Below are 19,584 nucleotides of genomic sequence, written 5' to 3' on the forward strand. Positions count from 1 at the left end.
TGATAAACACAGACTCAACAATCCAGCTTAACACATGAATTAGCTACAAAAGGAGTTAATTATTTATCGAAAAAAACCTGAACAAGAACAGTGCACACAGTTCACGTCTCAGAAAATATATTTGATATAATCGAAAACCCTTCAAAACTGTTCCGTTTGTTTAAAAGTGGCTAATTTACAACAATTTAAACAGACACAAGATCTTGTTGGACGAAAATAATAATAAAAAGGCAATTTGTTATGTTCATTGTATTATATTGTACAACATTGATAAATTATTATTCACAAGTTTTGATTTGGCCTGCATGGTTTACGTCTGACTTTATCATTACACCAGCACGGAGTAATTATAATATATTTAAGTAAAATATTGTCTTAAAAATGTGCTTTATCATTGAACCCACAACTGAAGTCGTCCTGTTTGGATGGCTGAGCGACAGGCACTTTTGAATTCCCCTGGCACTATCAGAGCGCGCGCGTGTATGTCTGCGTGTGTTTCCCGCGCAGGATATGAAGCGCGAGCACAGAAGGAAACACTTAAATTGTAATTAGCGAAATAAAAGCGGACTGAGCTCGCGGTCGTCTAATCAGCACCAGGGGTCAATGGACAGCACTACCGCGCGTGATCGGGTTTAACACGTCAGAATGCTCTCCTAACAGTCGACTAGTTAAAGCACGTTTTTTAGAAATACTTGAAAGAGACCGTTTTGTAATAAATCAACCATTTACAAATACAGGCTAGCAAAAAGATTTAGGCTTAAATAAACCATTGTAATATTCGGTGTGAAAAATGGTGTTAAATAATTTTTTCCCACGAAAAATGCACTTTAGTTTTGTTTTAAGATTTCTGTTATGAATCTAAGCTTTTTAATCTGCGTTGCCTACAATCAAAAAAAAAAAATTAAACATTTTACACTCATTTCCTTAACGATTTCCGGTCGATTTTGTATATTATTTTAAATGTTTTTATGGTTAGACTAAAATATAAGATAACGGAAGATGATTTTAATTAACATTAAAAAACGAAGATAACATTAAGGTAGCCTATTGATTTTCATTTTTTCATTATGTTGCGCGAGGGTAGCTAATCGTCGTTATCAAAACTGGATGACATTGACTTTCCAGAAGGCAAAATGTTTCAGTAAAAGTTGATCGTGTGTGATTTTTTTTTTCTTTTCCCCCCTCGAGTTTCTCGAGTTACTTTAGTCTTTTCAACCTGTCCCGGCGGACTGAGGGCACATAAATCAGAAATGCGCTCACAAAATGTGCTTCACGAAAATCTCTTTGGCTGTATTTACTTCCAGGATTTGTCACTTCTTGTTTTATACAGTTAAACCAGAATAAAAAAAGAACATATAATATTGTATTTCGTATTGTGGTGATTGGATCGAATGATCATATTTCATACATTACTATTAAGACTTAACCCCATTATTATTAATATTTTTAAGACCTTGGCGTAAAAATGGCAATGTTTTATCAAGGTTTTAAATGTGTGGCGGAAGAAAAACAATAGAATATAGTCAAATATTAAATCAACAGTTTCAACGTTCTTAAATGCATTACCACTAAACAATGTTCAAAAGACAAGCAAAAATGTAAACTGATTTCCTGTAGTTTATTTCAAATATGCAGCGATGTGAAATAAGAGAAAACAAAACAGGTTACCATTATTAAAATATTTTATTCACCAACAGATAATTAAAATGTTGAATTAGCATACTTCATACCTATTATAATGCTCACGAATAGTTAAATGATTGACCACATTTATATATATATATATATATTAAAAAAAAACATACATTTAAAATAAGTAAAAGCTATAGTCAAAAGAATATATATATATATTTAAATAATAACATATAGCCTGTTAAAGGTCTTTAGAGTTGGTGAACAGCTCTGCATGGAGTATCAGGTTTATTAGAAAGAGCATAAAATATACATAAAACATTTTTAAAAAACAGCTATGGTATTCGACTTCCCACACTTCAATAGTTTTTTTCCCCACTACAGTACAAAATTGTTCTCATCTCTGCCGAACAAACTGTCAGCTTTGAATGATAGAAAAAACTGCCGTTATTGATTTGTACATTCACATAAAGTAATTTTTACGAGACAACTGCCATATACAGATAAAAGATCATACCATTCATTTGTGCAACATCATGTGAAATAAATCACAACTACAAACTATCACCAGACCATCTGCCAAAATTCCATTTTGAATACAGTTATGGAACAATCAGTAAAGTTATCAGTATTTAGTATTTTATAGGGTTTTGAATATGCACAATGTTTTCAAGAGATTCAGGCTATTTTCTTAATGTAAGACAGATTAACTGACATTCAGACGAACCACAATAAAAACATGGAATGATGCAGCATTAAGATCAAGTACCTTCATCATTACTGCTCTTATTATTGCATCTGAGCTTAACGGATCATAATCAATATCTGAGCGCCATAATAAAAAGGCATTTTAGTGTTAGTAGAATGAGGTTGTCTTGGCGTCTTACAAAAAAAAAAATTTCACTAACAAATCCAGGGTTACTTATTGGTTTGTTCAACAATCTCACAATGAAGAAATTTATAAACCTGGTAGCAAGTGTTATGTAAACTGTCATACAGTCACTATTAAATTGATGATGCTTGGAAGCTAGCTTAGCCCATCTGCAGAAACATCTGTTGATTTGCTCTCCTGATTGTCTTGGCTGATCTTTGGTTCTGTAATGGAACAGTCTTTGCTCAGACTTGAGTCATCCACGTCAGTACGCCGCTCCATGTCTGCTGCGGGACCGTTTTCAGTAACATGCTGGGAGTTGCCCTCCCTCTCTTTGTCCTCTAGATTGGTCTGGGAGTTGCCCTCCCTCTCTTTGTCCTCTAGATTGGTTTCCGCTGGGATGGGGACTTCATCGACATTCAGCTCTAACTGAAGCATCAACTCCTCCAGTTTGCGGGCCTTGCGCAGCTCATTCTGTTGGATGATTGCACACAGGTGCTCCGTCAGCTGCTCTTTCACCTCTGTCTTCCTGTGCAAGTCCATCTTAGCGGCAACATACTCGGCCTCTGCTTTCTCAAAGCGCTTCCTGTCAACGATAAAAGATTGGCAAAGACAAGATAGTTGAAAACGTGTCCAGAAATAAACTGAATCAAGGTTAAAAAAGGCATGCGAATGTTCTGCTATAAGTAATCATTTGGCCGAATTAATAAAGTAAGGCTACAGAGGGCAGCATTTTCAATCCTGAGCTAACAGACTTTTTTAATCACTCTTATTATCATGGAAGTAGTTACTAGAGATATATTTTTTCTGTAATGCGGCAGATTTTGAGGAAGTGGCACACAAACAAACTGATGCTGCTTCCAACAAGAAGCTACTGTGAACTTGGTTTAAAGTACACTTGGAATGGACCAGAAATTAATAATTACCATGCCAGAGAATAATCCATGCTGGACTGCTCTATAAGTTTTCTGAGAATCCCAATGTCATTGGACACCGAATCATCCAGTACTTGAAGTTCTCTCTGGATCTTCTTCAATTTCACAGCTTCAGCCTGTGTCTGTTTGGACCTGGGGAAGAGGAAGGGACAATATTTAAAATATATATATTTTTTACCATCAATTTTCATGTAAGGTTATCATACTCCAGACAGATTGATATTGATAATGGTTTAAAACAAGCTTTCCTCTTACTTTTCAGCAATGGTCTTTGTAAGAAAAGCTTTTCTTTGTTTATTCTTCTCTTCCATTATCCGTTGTTCCCACTGCAACTGCTGGAAACGGTTCTTCTCTCGCCTGTTATAAGAAAAGTTTGGTGGAGTCTTACAATTGAAGTCATTACAACATAAAAATAACACACATGATCATCCACAATGATTCATACAAATTCAGTCTGTTATATTAATATAACTAGTCAAATATTTTTGAGTTATGAATATATAAACGTATTGAAATATATACAATATTAGGACAGGCTATTTTTATATTGTAAAATATATAAGGTGACCAATTCCACATATAAAAAAACAAAAACATGGCAACGTAAATACATATTTTCGTTATGCAGAATACATTTTTCTTCACATTTTGGTGTGAGATATAATCCAAACATGTCGTATAGTAATAAAACAGTAAGTAATATTCCATATGAAATATAGTACAATATATCTTTACATATTCATATCTGAGCTAGTGTTTGGCAAAGGAACTAGACTTACTAACAATTCCACTTCCTGTCTGTCCAGCTCCTTGAAGACTGCTGGTGGTACAGACTCCACAGGTGATTCTCGGTCAACAGGTTCTGCCTCATTCTGCGACTCCGGTTTGGACTCGTCCTGTGATTTTACAGGAGCAGGATGACTGACGACAGGTGGGTCTGGGGGCTTGGTCAGCTGTTGGTCAGGTGAAAGAGACTGGCTGCCCTCCTTCTGCTTGGCTGTCAGCTGCAGAGCCCTCTCCCGCTGAAGCTGCTGCCTGCTCCGGTTAGTCGGAGCGGGTCTCCGGCCACGACCCAATGTGACCGGCACCGCCTGGTTTACTGGGTAAAGAAGATTCGAGCAGATTTATCACGATTCACCAAACAAATTAAGTTAGGTAACTTACTGCGTTCCAAAAACTAGTGGACTGCCGATTTACATATATGTTTTGATACACGGCACATTTTCTGTATAAGATAATATATATAATATATCTAATAAAATAAGTGAAGTGAATCGAGTGAAGTTTTCAAAAATTTTACTCACTGAGACCGCCGCTGTGCTGCAATCTTTGTAGTTCTTCCTCTGAAAATCCAGCCCACGCAGCCATTTTCACTACCCTATAAATGTACTTGCTAACCGGTTTTATCAAAGACAAATATACGTGGGTTTAAATTATATTTTCAACATACACATAACTTACAGAAGTTACCATTACGCTCTCATCTGGCCGCCATGTTTGTGTATACTGACTGACTGCCACGTTCAAGACCCAAGAAAGGCCCCCTTTGCGTGTGCCCTCGGAATTTGCCTGTTTGTTTTTGGAAACGTATATTTATTTTAGTATAATGTTGCGAATAAAAAAAACGTTATTTTTTATTTTTTGTAACCTTTGTATTATGTATTATTTTATAATTACAGGAAATAGATGTAGGTGGTTTACATTTACAATTTCTTCAGGCACATATACAAATAAATCCGTTTCTTCCGTGTGCTTAATTGTAATATAAATAAGCCCTGCATTCGATTGTATCTACTTATTTAAAGAAAAATAAAAAAAATATGCGTATGATGTATGCAGTAGGCCTATGCAGTATTCAGAAACAATAAACAAACAAAAAATATTTACTGATCTGCTGAGATCCAGAAGTGTGGAGCTAATGCATGCTTTTCTATTCCATGAGTTGGAGATTGAAGAACTGTATGCTAAGCTAAGTAGCTCTAATGATTTCAAGAAAACTGTTTCAAAAAGTTTACAGCAATTGAAAAAAAAAAAATGTTTTTGTCTAACAAGTCAATGTCAGCACTGTAAAATATTAAGACCGCATAAAAGGTAACATAAAAAGTGGCCAATATTTATAATTTTGACATTTACTTGACTACTTTAAATAGTTTTGCCTGACTTTATTGTATGTAAAATAATGTGAATTAATGCTTATATATTATTTAGTAAACTGTGACATGGTTTGTTATACGTTTTAAATAGAATAACAACATTAAAGTCACAATGAAACCAAAATTCTAGTTTGTTATGGAATATTGCAGTATTTAATGATTTATCTGTACACATTTTATTTTAATTCATGTGCCCTCATAATCTTTAATTAAAATAACTTCCCCTACTGGCTTGAGGGTGGGGCAAGCTGTCACTCACATGACTTGAAATCACAGCAATAGCAAACCACAACCATCCAATCTATATTCAATGGACAAAATCAAATCCCGCCCTACACTTTTCCCTCTGATATACGTCACAATAGGGAAGGAAAGTCAATCACAACTTCTGTTTTATGACAACTTTAAAGGCTATATGCTTATGGATTAAACAAGTTAAACTGTATTTTTTTATAACTATTTTATAAAAAGTGTTTACATTTTGTACGAAAAGTGTTTGGTTTTTAGTCGTCCTCCAGGAAAGCTATACATCAGACTATTGGAGTCAACGGCTAATTTTGTTTATCCTCCTCTTCTTGCTCCAATTACCCTCTTCACATTCACTGAGCCATCCTGCACTCCTAGTGGTAGAGAGGTCAGAGGTTAATGAAAGAGCATGCTTGGTGATAAAAAGCATGAAATCCAGAGAGAAAAGGAAATGTCAAACAGTTGTATTGAGTTTCACTTTTGCTTTATTGCCAGAAGCACCCATGATTGTGGCAGGAGTAAGCGCTCTGTGTGGGGCTATGGGAGGCCCTGTAATTTGTTTGGATCGACTGCTTATCTGTATGATCTGGCATGTGCTGCCAAATTAGCACGAGTTAACTCATGTCTGATTCTTTTGCTGCAACACTGATGTCTGATTTCCCATTATTAGCAACAGTGAGACTGGGTATGACCTCCATTTGTGGTGGATGGTTTGGTTGCCTAAATGTGTTGAGCTGCCAGTGTTGGCAAGTAGAAGCACTTGGTGGTCAAACACTGTCAAGTGTATTTAAAAAAGTATACTTATAGTCACTGAAAGATATACAGTAATTAATTTAGATTTAGAGGGTTTCCCAATTGCACAGGAAAAACAAGACGACTCTGGCCACAATGAATGAATGAATAAATAATAATTTGAATTATTCCGAAAATGTCTCTTATTTTATTAATTTAATATGATCAAACACGGCATATAAATAAAAAATGCAGTATACAATATGAAGTGTTATAATACAATATTTATATATCGTGTTCTCCAGAACGATGTGAGAGACTGATAAAGTCATACAGAAAATTATTATTAATGACACTTTATTGCTGCTAAAGGTGGCTCTACAAATGACACAATATGTCATGTGTTGATACCTAATTTTAAGATCTGCCAAGGACCAGATGACTTTTTGTATTATGTCTTGATACATAAAACCATAGAATTCAAAAGGGCGTACTTACTTTTTCACGGACATACTGTAATATAGGGAATTGTCTATATTAGTGGTAGGGCAGGATTTTTAGAGGGTTTCCAAACTGTAAAAAAAAACAAAAAACAAAAAAAACCCACCTCTGGTCACTGACTGAATGAATGAATGAATATGCTGTATTTATATTTTAAATCAATTTATATTGAATCAGTTTTCACATGTACATCTGTGTCTGATTCAATGTGGAATTGCTAAACTTTTGAAAATGCACTCTTTTTTTAGTCTTTTGAGCTTCACATACATTTTGAAATGTCTCTTAGAGTGATTCTTCACAAATATCAGCCATTAATTCATTTAAATTGGCAGCCATCTTTGACAAATTTGATGCGTTTGGCCCATTGCCATGACATAACACTTCATCCAGACATAAAATCATAAATAAAAGACTGGCAGAGAACGGTCACCTTAATTCTCTCTAGTCTCTCTCTTTTTCTCTTCTTCTCTCTCTGAGCTTTTTTAAAAATCTGGGTCTGCATGTCAACACGCAGAGGACAAATATGCTTCTGGCCCCCCAACCATTCCTCAACTGTATTTAGTTAAAATGTCAAGCACCGTTAATTGCCCTACACAGGGCAACCAAACAATCACTATCACTTTACAGCAGCTTTTTAAAGGCAGACTCACATCTTTGATCCATCTGGAATTATTTGCGCACTTTAAAGGAGAAACACCTCAGGAAAGGATAAATGTAGACTTTGAGAAGACAGACAGACTGATGAGTGGGCTCCATATGGCAGGGCGAGTGAACGCAAGCTTGTTTTAAATTAAGATGGAAGAGTCTTTGGCACAGACCTGACCATATTCCTATTACAAGAAAAGCCTGTGAGGAACGTCCACCGTGACCCAAAAAACAAGGAGCCTGAATTTGTAGTTCATATGTTCAAACTTCAGAGAGAGAATGGCAGTGTTAGATTGTGTACCGGCAGAATAAACTTGCACTTTATTGTTCAGATGTGTTAAGTGAAACTGTAGAGTCAAACCATTAATCTGAATGAATGAATTCAGAATAAATATGTTTTTATGAGATACAACCTAGTCCTCTCCATTAATAAAAGCACATTTATTGCAGGATTGAAACAACATAAGAAGTAATATGAATGTCCTAAATGGAGTAATTTGTGCAAGTAACATCACCCAACACCTTGGTAACTAGCTTGGCTATCTAAAAGTAGACAGATAAAGTTTCTTTTAGATATAATATAGGTATATATGAATCATATGGAATGATTTAAGGGAGAGAGAGAGAATATTGAAGGATTCATTTTGTGTTATAGCATAAAATAGCTTTCTTTTGGCTGAGAAAGATAAAAAAGGAGGATTTGGGTCTCCATTATTAGAAAACCAGACGAATCACATAAAATGAATACACCTTTATCTTCTTAGAGTTACTTAAAGTTAATATTTTACAATGATAAATCATGACAACCTAACATTTTTTTATTCAGTCAAGACATTTCCTGAAAATAATTGGGTAAATTAATTTGTCTGAACTAAAAGTCATGTGACCAGCTGTCTTCATTTTTTATGCACTTGCAAACCTTTATTTTTTGATTATTATTATTTTTACACGTTACCTTACATATTTACCCCTACCGGCATGATATTTAACAAAACTTGGGCTGTACAGTCCAATATAAAGAGCTATTTACTTTGTGAGCCAGATAAATTCTCACATTAGACAGAGTTTGACATTTCAGACCATGTAAGGGAAACAGGAAGTTTTGCTCTATTGCTAGTGTGTCTTGGGAAGATAGAACAGATCAGCGTCGGTATCCGTTTGACGGCCGTGTATAACTTATAGGCAATTAAGTAGGAATCAGCGCAGGAACAGCAAGTGCACATTGCGGCCTCGCTGTGACTTTTAGCCATCAATAAAAATGCACTTCCCTTAATCAGTCAGGGAACGGGTCAAAAAGACAAACAGCCAATTGATGGTTGACCTCAAGGAAGGTTGAGGTCAATGTGGGGATGATTAGGGGTCAAAGCTGTCAAAGCAGGCAGATGTAATGGTTTCAAATCCCACGTTTTGACTCTCCCACATTTGTGTCCGTCACAGAGCGGTCCTTTCTGTTTATGCTGCGAGACAGAGTTTCAGTTTCCAGTCGTGGCCATCTGTAAAGAGTTTAGGGGACCAGACAGGGTCTGTGTGATGTCATGCGATGATTTAAATGGACAGAAATTACCCTGTGATCATTCCCTGACTCTTTCACTGTATATGTTTATCATAACATTTAACCCTATGCCATATCTAGAAAGTAAAAAATATTTTGGTCCCACTTTATAGTTGTTTTTAGTAACTACTTACATTTAAATAAATCATTTGATACAATGCACTTTTTGTATACATGATTTGACATAAAAAATACCTGCATATAATTACATATGTAATTAATTTCTGTAATGACATCTATAATTACACTGTTGACCTGTCCCTTACACCTTACACCCACCCTTAAACCTACCCATAGCACCAAACCTGTCCCTAACCTTCCCAGTATCCCACCTCAATGGCAGCACATGAGTTTTGCAATAAAACATGGACACAATAAGTATTGATGACACCTATAAAGTGTGACCTTTTTTAGGTCTTTTTAAAACTGTGTTTGCGTGTGTGTGTGTGTGTGTGTGTGTGTGTGTGTGTACAATGTCGAACTAATGAACAATGCAAGTGGGTTGGATTAATGCTGTTTTTTCAAATAGTCTTACACTGGAAGTTTTGTAGTTTTATTTTCATTCTCCTTCTTCTCAGCATGCACTGAATTAATGTGATTACATTATTTGACTATTTTTTGTCATGTTAAAGGTACACTAGGCCTATATAACTTTTTCTTTTCAAACACTTCTTTTTTTCTTTTTTTCTTTTTTCTCCACAGTGCTCTCTTTTCACGTTCCCTAATATATTTAGCCCTACTGGCATGATGTGGCATTGATTGACATATTTAACTTATTACCTGTGAGCTAACAGTTACCAGAGGTCAACAGAACAAGAACATTTTGGCACATGTCCTGAATCGTGTCACCTGAAACTAACTCCACCTATATTTGTGCCAAAACCATTTGAATTAGCAGCTTTGCTCTGACCAGTGCAGGCTCTGATCCAGGACTTCTCTGCAAGTCTCCTGTTCAGCCACCCACAGCACATCTGGCAGAAACCTCAGACATACAGCAAAACAACATTTCAAGATGAAACAAGGGTAGTTTGAGTAAGACACTTGAGACAATAAAGACGGTTCCATAGAAATGCTGTATACGCATGATTTTGCAGGTATATGCAACAACTAGTTCAAATGAAACTAGCCCCTCCAATGTATTTATATTCAACTCTTGCTGTCTTTGTGTTTGTACAACAAACACACAAACCAAGAAAATGACTATCAGGGGGAGGCCATAAAGCCATCTCAGTGGTCACTACCTGTCCATTAGATGGCGAGCAAATGTTATTTTAAATAGTCTTGTTGATGTTCTGATGTCCTGTGGAATCTCATTCCAGGCTTTAGTGAGCACATGAAAAAAAGATCTCTGTCCATAGCAGTTCATAATAGCCGGTAGAGGCAAAGTCCATTTGTAACACATCTCGTAGTGCGCTCGAATCTTGAGCTGAGTTTTGGGACCAACGCAGTCAGTGCTGCTGAAGTGCATCCATTTAAGATTTTATAATACAAGTTTATCCCATGACTTATTTTATAGTTCTGAAATGTCAAGGCATTACTCAAAGATAGTGCAATACAGTGGATGTACCTAGAGTTTTTGATTCACTAAAAAGAACCATTTCAAAAGAGTCAAGAGTTGGTTTCTCACATTTCTCCTAAAAAAAGAGGTTTTTGAGCAAAATATTTGAAACACTTAAACAACAACTAGTTTTTGCATTTGCTCTCTTTCTCTCCCCAGTGCTTTTCTAAAAGCTCATTAATGAACATCTGGTCATGATTTTTTGAAGTGTACCCATCAGCAATATGGAATTGGCCCACCCTGAGCCCCCACCGGCAGCCACTCTGTGCCCGCAGCCCACTCAGCCCACCTCAAGATGCACTCAACACCAGCCGCAAGGCCTAGAATAGTTTATATGGGATTTGTAATGTATTTACTACAGGAGAAACTGGCACAGTCACAGCCACCTTCTTCAATACAAGCATGCCACTGTTGTGCGCACCCCACCCAATAGCAGCCCCCTAATGTGAAGAACAGTTACTGTAATGCATTTGTTCTGTTGTTATATTAAACACAAATGCACACACACACACACACACACACACACACACACACACACACACACACACACACATGCGCCTGGGTGATTTACTGCCTCTATCTACTTTATGAATGTAATTAAACGTTTACAGTTATTTTGCATCGGAGGAAAGTGCTGCCTGTGTGTTTTGTGGAAGGTTTACAGCAGCGTGAGATGTTGTTGAGTTTTAACAAGAGGCCACAGGCTTTCTTTGATGTGTCAGCTTGTCCATCGCAAGACAACAGTGTTGATTATGGGTTTGCTTTTCTTTTTTCTAAAATCATTTAATTATCCTCAGTCAAGTTGGCGTAATTTGGAACCAAACAAAACCATAACAGCCGTAATAAAACACTTGTTTGGTTTAACCTTCAGCAAGGCAAATGAGCGAAACAACAGCTGTGTATGCAGTTTCAAGGCTTACATGTGTGTATGTCAACAGGTTTTCCTCTGTCGATGATACTTAGATGTAGTTTATGTTAAAGACTAATATGTTTGACTTAGGATAGAAATGAAGACACTTCAGACTAAATCGAAACAGGTTAGCAAATGTTAGCTTTCTGGTTGTTGTATTTCTAATTTTCTAGTGGCATGGAATGTAATGCTGAATAATAATGAGTAATGGCTAATATTTCCCAGAATGCATGCGATGCACAACGTTTTTATATTGTCAGACAAAAGTGGGTTATATGTGGACATGTTTATATGACATCTGATGTTTTCTTTTTTAATTAGCTTCCAAAATGAGCACCCAACACAGTGTTATTTTCATACAATTATTATTGATAATATTTTGAATTAGATTTAATTTTTATATTAAATTTTTTTCTTTAATTTTAGTAATTTTAGTAATTTATTAAAGTTTTGGTCATTTTAATAATTTAGTAAATTTTTGCAATTTTGGTGTGTGTTTTTCTTCTTCATTTTATTAGTGTTGGTTTTCATGTCCATATTATTATTTTTTTTTATTAATTTTGGTTTATTAGTTTTAGGGTACGCTTACATGACAATGATGTACTAAAAACAGAAAAAAATTTCCTATGCGTTTTTGAAAAGTTTAGCATACAGAAACGTTGTCAAAATGATCACCATTCACACGGATCTGCGAAAAAAAAAAAAAAACCGCTGTATTATACGTGCCAGGCCAGTAGTTGGCGATATAACTTTGTAAAGAAACACTATGTTTCTATAGACAGAAAATGTAATATGCTTGCGCAAGACGTCACCGTTTTCACAAATTTCACAAAGTATTTTTGTAGTTTACACAGAGACGATAACCATAGATATATCCATAGAATCCACATTCGACCACTCCAGACATGCCGGTGCGCCCGCCATCTTGGAATGGTCAGCATGTTGTCACTCACAGTAAATGTCTTTAAAATCTTTTAAAAAGAGTCTGAAATTCTCATCCGAAATTTTCGCTCGTTAAAAAATAAATACGACCTAACGTTGTGTCAATCACGTTTACGTTACTTGACGTAACGTAAACGGAAAGTGTCTCCGAAACTTTCATCCGTCATAAAAAAATTCGGATCGGATTCGATTTTCTGCTTTTTCACATATAGCAAGCATTTTGAGAGGTGTTTTGACAACTCAGAGTCACCAAATGACGAATACGAAAAAAGGCATTCAGACTCAGTGTGCAAGGGCCTCAAGAATGAATGATGCCACAATATTGCTGCACAGCTTCTGGTTGTGAAACCGCCGAGATATAGGCTAGATTTACTTTCACAGTGGTATCTTTTTTAAGGTCGTGTTAGTTGACGCATTCGTCTTGTTGTATTGTGTTAGTTCGGGAAACTCTATTGCAAATATACGTATTCCTACATACGTCTAACTACGGTTGCAGACACAGTCAACTTGCTCTCGAATGTTGACGGACTGGCTTTGACTGTTCCAATATGGCGGACATCTTATGCTGAACAATTACCATGTGAATGGTGAATTTAATCCAAACAATTTTGAAAAATTGTGTCCTCCTCAGGACTAATGTTCATTCATACAGTGTCCTTAAGTGGGTGGCATTCATCTAATTATCCAGTCTTGGCAGCCATGGCTGACATGTTTTCATCAGTGCATATACAGTGTGGAGGATACACGTCAATCTGCCTCCAATCTCTGGCACTTCTCATTACGTACAATAGCCTGACACTGTCAAGAGACTTTGTGAAGGTAAACTATTTTTTTCTCCCCACTTCTTATACTGAAGAGCTGAAACGACATGCAGCCAGGGAGGGACCCTGAAAATGTGGTTTTGCTTTAGCTCAGCTGAATTCGAAGAGAAGGGAAACGAAAGGCATCTGTCTTTATTTTAGTGTAACTTATATGTATACAAAACATGCCTAACTTCACCAATTTTCCTGTGACATCCTTAACTGGTTTAATTTGCTACATATTTATGGTGTGGTGTTGTAGCTGTTTGTTTAGTGTATGATGTCTAGCAGGACTATAAAAGTACCAGAGTCTAGTAAAATCTCTCGTGATGACACTATTAATGCTGCTATGGGAGTTTCATACAGTCTAGATAAAAAAAAGGGCAAAAAAGAAACATAGGTTAGAAAACATATGTTAAATATGTAAAAGAAAAACACACTAAACACATATAATAATATGTGTAAAATAACATATTATAATATTATTTATCTAATATTTAATTAATTTGTTTTTTCTATTATATTTTTATTTCAAACTACAATTTCAATATTGAGAGAAAAGAGAAAGAAAGAAATCCTTTTAATCAGATTAAGTGCAAATTAATTGTCCCCAATGAGGATAATTCAAAAACAAAAACATTATAGATTGTTAATAAAGACATGATAAATTTAGTTACATTTCTCACGCTATTTTCTATATAATCAATCATTTTGACGTTTTTTAACTGATTGTATATAAATTCAAAAATGTATTACATGCTAGCATATTTTCAAACTTATGCTTTGAAATTGTGCTGTAAGCCTATTGCGACATCTAAACGAATTGCAAAGGCACAAATACGTCAACACTGAAAATGGCAAATGAAGCACATTCAGAAACACACACAATCAGTAAACACATTTTGACACTAAATAGGTAAATCATTTTCAAAACTGACAGTGTGCCCCGAGGGTCCCGTCTATGACGATTCACTTAGAAAAACTTCATTTCGGCACTAATGGGAAACAAACCTCTTATGGAGTTAATGAGGTTAAGTCACTATTTCTCCTTGTTCATTCAGTCCAAATGAAAAATGACTGAGAGTGACAGAAACAGATGGAAACAGATCTCAATGACCTGCTAATGAACTGTCACTCAGGGGGAAAAAACACTCAATTTTCACTTCCCGCACTTCATTTTTCTTCCCTGATGGAGATCTGTCTGTTTGCAGAGTGTGTCGTACGTGTGTTTTCAGTTACAAGTGAACCAAAGCATGCATGTCCATGGTGCGATATTCAAGAGGAGAGATTTTCTCATTGTTTGCCATGTGCGATTACATCAACCCAAACTTTAAAGTCACTCAAGAGCTTTGAGGAGTTTTAAAAAAAAAACATCTGTCCCCTGAGAAGTCAGATTGAATAAGATGTCTCCCTGTTGCCTCTCACCACAACAGGAAGAATATACTGTGCTTTTGCTTCATGTTCATGGGAAAATACTAAGAGAGCCCTAGAGCTCCAGCAACCCACGGCTTTCACACTGCATCTCTGTTACAGCTGCATTGTATTAACTGATTGACTCATTATGGTAACTGCTGACACAGGTCTGGAAAACTTGATTCTGATTGGTCAATCATTCAATCCAGTGTTCTGATATTTCTTATTACTTTCAGATTCACCCATGGCAACACTGTGTATCAGACTGCTCATCCGGGTAAATGAAACCGGCCCTACCAATCCGATTTCACGGCAATTCGTACAAATTTTACGAGGTGGCTAATTCGTACCAATTCATACGACCTCACTCGTACTAATTTGTACGATTTTTGCCAAATAGTACATATTTTACGAGTTGCCAAATTCGTATGAATTCGTACGAATGACCTACCCCTGACCCCGCCCCTAAACCTACCCATCACGCGGGTTTAGACAAATCATACGAATTCCTACGAGTGAGTTAGTACGAATTAGCCACCTTTTAATCACTCGTACAAATTCGTACTAATTGGTTGTGACATTTTGAAAAACATTTTAAAACAGAAATTGCATGTTTTTCTAATGAATAATTACTTCAAGGTAATTACTTACTCTGTATTATGAATGTCATCTGGATGTACTACATTTGTCATGTTGCCATTGTCATGTGACCTACCAGTGTCAGTTTCGCTTTACTATTTTTTTACTGTTCATTTTTTAGTTATTTACCTGAGGCTAATGATACCGCTCATTTACATAATTATTATGCGTTGCAAAATATGGTAGATAACGAAAAGGACACAGAGGAACGATAGCCTATCTTTGGAATCACTTTTAGACATTTTTGGTAACACTTTATTTTAAAGGGGTTGTAAAATGCCATTTTCACAAGATGTAAAATAAATCTCTGATGTCCCCAGAGGGTGTGTGTGTGTGTGTGTGTGTGTGAAGTTTTGGCACAAAATACCCCACAGATATTTTTATATAGCATGTTAAAGTTGTCACTTTTTGAGGGTTTGAGAAAAAGCACTGTTTTCTGCCTGGCCCTTTAAATGCAAATGAGCTGCTGCAGAGGGCGGGGTTTAAAGAGCTCATGTGTGTTAGCAGCTGCGATTACCTCACGCAGACACTAAAATGACAGAAACTGTTCTGTCTTTAATGTTAAAACGGAGTCAGACAAAGATGGAGAGACTCAAGAAGAAGTGACAACATGTAGAATGCAACAGGACGTCTCTGAATGGTTAGTTGTTGAATTTATGTTGCTGATGTGGAGTTAACTATCTTCAATTAGCATATTCTGTCATGGTAATTTATAAATCGCTCGTATAGGAACTGTTGTGAGATGCACACAGAGTGACTTTCTATTGCATGTGAAAAGATGGATGCTAAAGTTTGAGCTGACTCACAAATGTACTCTTAACTACTTTTCCTCTTCTCAACTTGGACTGTGTCTTCCCGGGGGCGGGGTTTATGTACATTTTAGGCTTGCTGATGTCACTAACCCCAGAGGAATGTCGTGTAGTCCCTACCAGCTGTTTGTTGTAGTCCTTTTCTTTAAAAGCAAATATCTTCCTTTGCTTTGAACTTTGAGCGTTGTAACTTTGCATATGTTGTTTATGCTCAAACAGCAACATTACACACTAACTAAAGTTAGAAAAGTGAAATCATACTTTACCACCCCTTTAAGGTTAGTTACACGTTACTACAAACACTTACTATAGTAATAACAGTAAATTATGCATAATTACAATGAACTAACTCAATTATTAAAGCCTACAAAGCCTTAAAATAAGTGTAACCCCATTTTTGTACAGCTTATGAACAGTAAAACACTGGACTTTAAGCATTTAAAGCAGCATAAGCTATAATAAACAACTTTATTGTCAGTCGGTGTGGACACTAATATAGTTATAGTAATCTATATAATTGTTGTTTTTTGTTTGAACGGGCGATTTTTACTTTTACCCTAACAATCTCTTTCCCTCAACATGTACTAGCTCCATTTAACACAGCGTGATACCGTGTAACTCAGATCTGTTCCCTTCTGTCAGCTTTGCTTTGCAGTGATGATGACTCATGAAGGTCTTTGTCACAATTTGCAGATTGTCAACAGAACTAAATGATGAGTAATAAAAATATTTTCTCCTAACAAGAGTAGGCTGCCCAGTCGCTGTTTGAAAGGTTTAATATTTTCCAACCCATATGTCCGGCACTTTTTACAGTTGGCGTCAGTGCATGGAGAAGGTCTAAGTGCAGGCACTTTGAAGTGTTTGTGGTGTCGCCACATCTGCCAACAAGATGTGTTTGCGTGGGATATGGAGCTGAGTTAAAGCCAGGGGATTCAGGAGTTGTCGGTATTCTTTAACGTCATGTGACAATGAACAACATCTCTTTCCTGGTGAGAGAGACTCATAAAATATGACCATTTATGTTAAGAATCTGCGGGGTGTCTGCATTTTAATTTATTCCTATTAAACTTTTAGCTTTAATATGGTCACTGAACAAGGGTTTAAGAATAGATAATAAGGATTACATGGAAGTCGTTGATGGGAAGTGACTACATTAATTTTCCTGACATCGTTTGGATTAGCTTAATACACCCCGAGTAATAAAACTAAAATTGTTCCTGTCAAATTGTCCTAAGACGTGGGCATGGAAAATGCGGTGAGCTGTCAGCGCAATTTCTCCAGCCAGTGCATGTCCTAATCCTTTCACACATTCCAAATTTGGTGTAGGAATAGCAAAGAAACTGATTTCCAGGCCGTTTTAAAAACTCCATTTGGATCTTTAAAAATAGTAACTGCTGCACAAGACCATGTCTGAGGTTCACTAGCGCCAGGCAGAGCCATCTCTGTATTTCTGTTAACCTCTGCACCCACAATTATGACTACAACAGAGCCTGTAACACAGTTAAACGATGGCAAAGCCACAGAAACTGTAGTTTAATCAGGAGTTTATAGAGCCAGTTTCTGCGGTGCCCATATCTGACACACTGCAAAGCATTTTCACAGTTCATTAGAATGACTTTGCCAAAAAGTGGTTGGCCTTGGGGTGTTATTTTCCTCTATAGCTTCGGTCTCGCTGCCATGTGCCAATCCCGACAGCAGCTCTGCCATTTGTTACCATTATTAAAGTCATATTTCTCAGCTCGGTTCATAAATCGTACTTGAAATTGATGAGCGAGCTGCCTGCTCTCTCATTAGCAAGGGCTTTGCTGTGGCCGAGAGATGGCTGTTTGCTTAGGAAAATTCTGCATTCTTTGGTTGGAGCCAACCAATGTGAAATGAATGAAAATGAATCAACATGTTGTGAGCTGTAAATGTAATTGCATTAGGCCTAAATGTATTCAATTATGTTGGTGGTTGTTTAACAGATTTTTTGTTGTTGTTTTAAGTGACTTGCAGTATATTACAAGTGCTGCACTGAAGGGCACAGTGGTGAAAGGGCAAGAAGTGTATCTTATTCAAAGTCCCCTTAAGTCAGGTCACTCACTGGCCATCATGTTTATGTTCTTGGTAGGTTCTTGGTATATATATTTATATGTATACCCTATGGTGTCTATGAGAAAATCAAACATGAGCAGGTTTGACTAACATATGAATCTGATCATTTAGTTCTGTACCGGATGCAATCCATGATATCCATATCACAGGGATTTATGTGTAACCTTGAATTTAAATGTATGCATTTTCCATGCTAAACATATTACAATCAAGATGATACACAGATCACCAGACATTTATTTTAAGTCATGTCATTTTTTCCTCCAAACTATTCTCCTCCAAAGAAAAATGAATAATAGTCTGTTGGCATTATCCCACAAGTTATTATACAAACCAAGCCTGAACCCCCAGTGGGGGAAAAATGAGCTCAGCTTCAGAAGATCAAGAAGCAGGAAATACCTGCCGCTTCGTCCACTCGTTTTTTTGGGGGTCCAGTTAGATTTAATGGCTCTCCTAGGCTCTCTCTATATTTTACCCTCTTATTTATTTTCTCTCGCGGTGATCTGCTCTCACGAGCCAAGCTGCAGTTCACCACAGAACAATCTGAAATGGAAGAGATTGTTCTTAACAACAAAAACATCTTCCCCCCTCTTGCTGTGGAAACCAATAGTGAATCATGAACCTGAATGGCTTTGGCGGAAAACGGTTCGGGCAGGCTCAGTGTGCATGTGAGAGTTATTTTGGCTCATTATAATGTGATCTGAAAGGTTAGTGAATTGAAACCAGCATGAGGAATGATTCTTCCAAAGCCTGAGAGGAAAAGAAAATGCCTACAAGGTGATTATACAAGTTTTTCACAAAGAGCAAAACCAACAGATCACAAGAGACAGATTGTGTTATGTCACCCGCTCCTTTGAATCAAATTGGGTGGGTTTACAATTAAACTCTGTACAACGTCATTAAATTAGGTGCTAGCTGTAGCTAATTAGCTTGACTTAGTTAATGGGCTTGCACACATAATTTCCTTCCCTTCTTTGGCATAATTGTGCTGGAAGACCCCTGCAAAGTAGTGAAATAGCAGTGTTTTCCTCTCACTTAAACTGGGATACGGCACACAAAACAAGCTTCTGGCTTAGTTGTGGCAGAACAAACACATGTTACAAGTCAGGCTGATAGCTGAGGCTGCGCTAATTCGGAAAACAGGCATCGAAT

At 36.7% G+C, this 19,584-nt stretch overlaps 1 protein-coding gene across 1 annotated transcript; it reads right to left on the reverse strand.

Annotated features, from left to right (window-relative positions):
* Window positions 1-1,861: 1,861 nt before the first annotated feature.
* gorab (golgin, rab6-interacting) lies at window positions 1,862-4,992 on the reverse strand. The gene is made up of 5 exons (XM_079583533.1): window positions 4,743-4,992; window positions 4,222-4,537; window positions 3,694-3,795; window positions 3,430-3,570; window positions 1,862-3,089 (listed from the first exon to the last, which is right to left on the reverse strand). The coding sequence occupies exons 1-5, from the start codon at window positions 4,804-4,806 to the stop codon at window positions 2,660-2,662; spliced, it is 1,053 nt and encodes a 350-aa protein (XP_079439659.1). The 5' UTR covers window positions 4,807-4,992; the 3' UTR covers window positions 1,862-2,659.
* Between the last annotated feature and the right edge of the window lie 14,592 nt (window positions 4,993-19,584).

Source organism: Phoxinus phoxinus (assembly GCF_949152265.1).
Source record: "Phoxinus phoxinus genome assembly, chromosome: 16".
In the NCBI taxonomy this organism is placed as follows: Eukaryota; Metazoa; Chordata; class Actinopteri; order Cypriniformes; family Leuciscidae; genus Phoxinus; species Phoxinus phoxinus.

What these genes read in the sequence shown, in the direction of transcription:
- gorab (XM_079583533.1), bottom strand. Translation starts at nt 4,806, where the DNA reads ATGGCTGCGTGGGCTGGATTTTCAGAGGAAGAACTACAAAGATTGCAG. An exon ending in GACAGACAGGAAGTGGAATT is followed by an intron (nt 3,796 to 4,221) that starts GTTAGTAAGTCT and finishes TTCTTATAACAG; the next exon opens with GCGAGAGAAGAACCGTTTCC. An exon ending in ATGGATTATTCTCTGGCATG is followed by an intron (nt 3,090 to 3,429) that starts GTAATTATTAAT and finishes TATCGTTGACAG; the next exon opens with GAAGCGCTTTGAGAAAGCAG.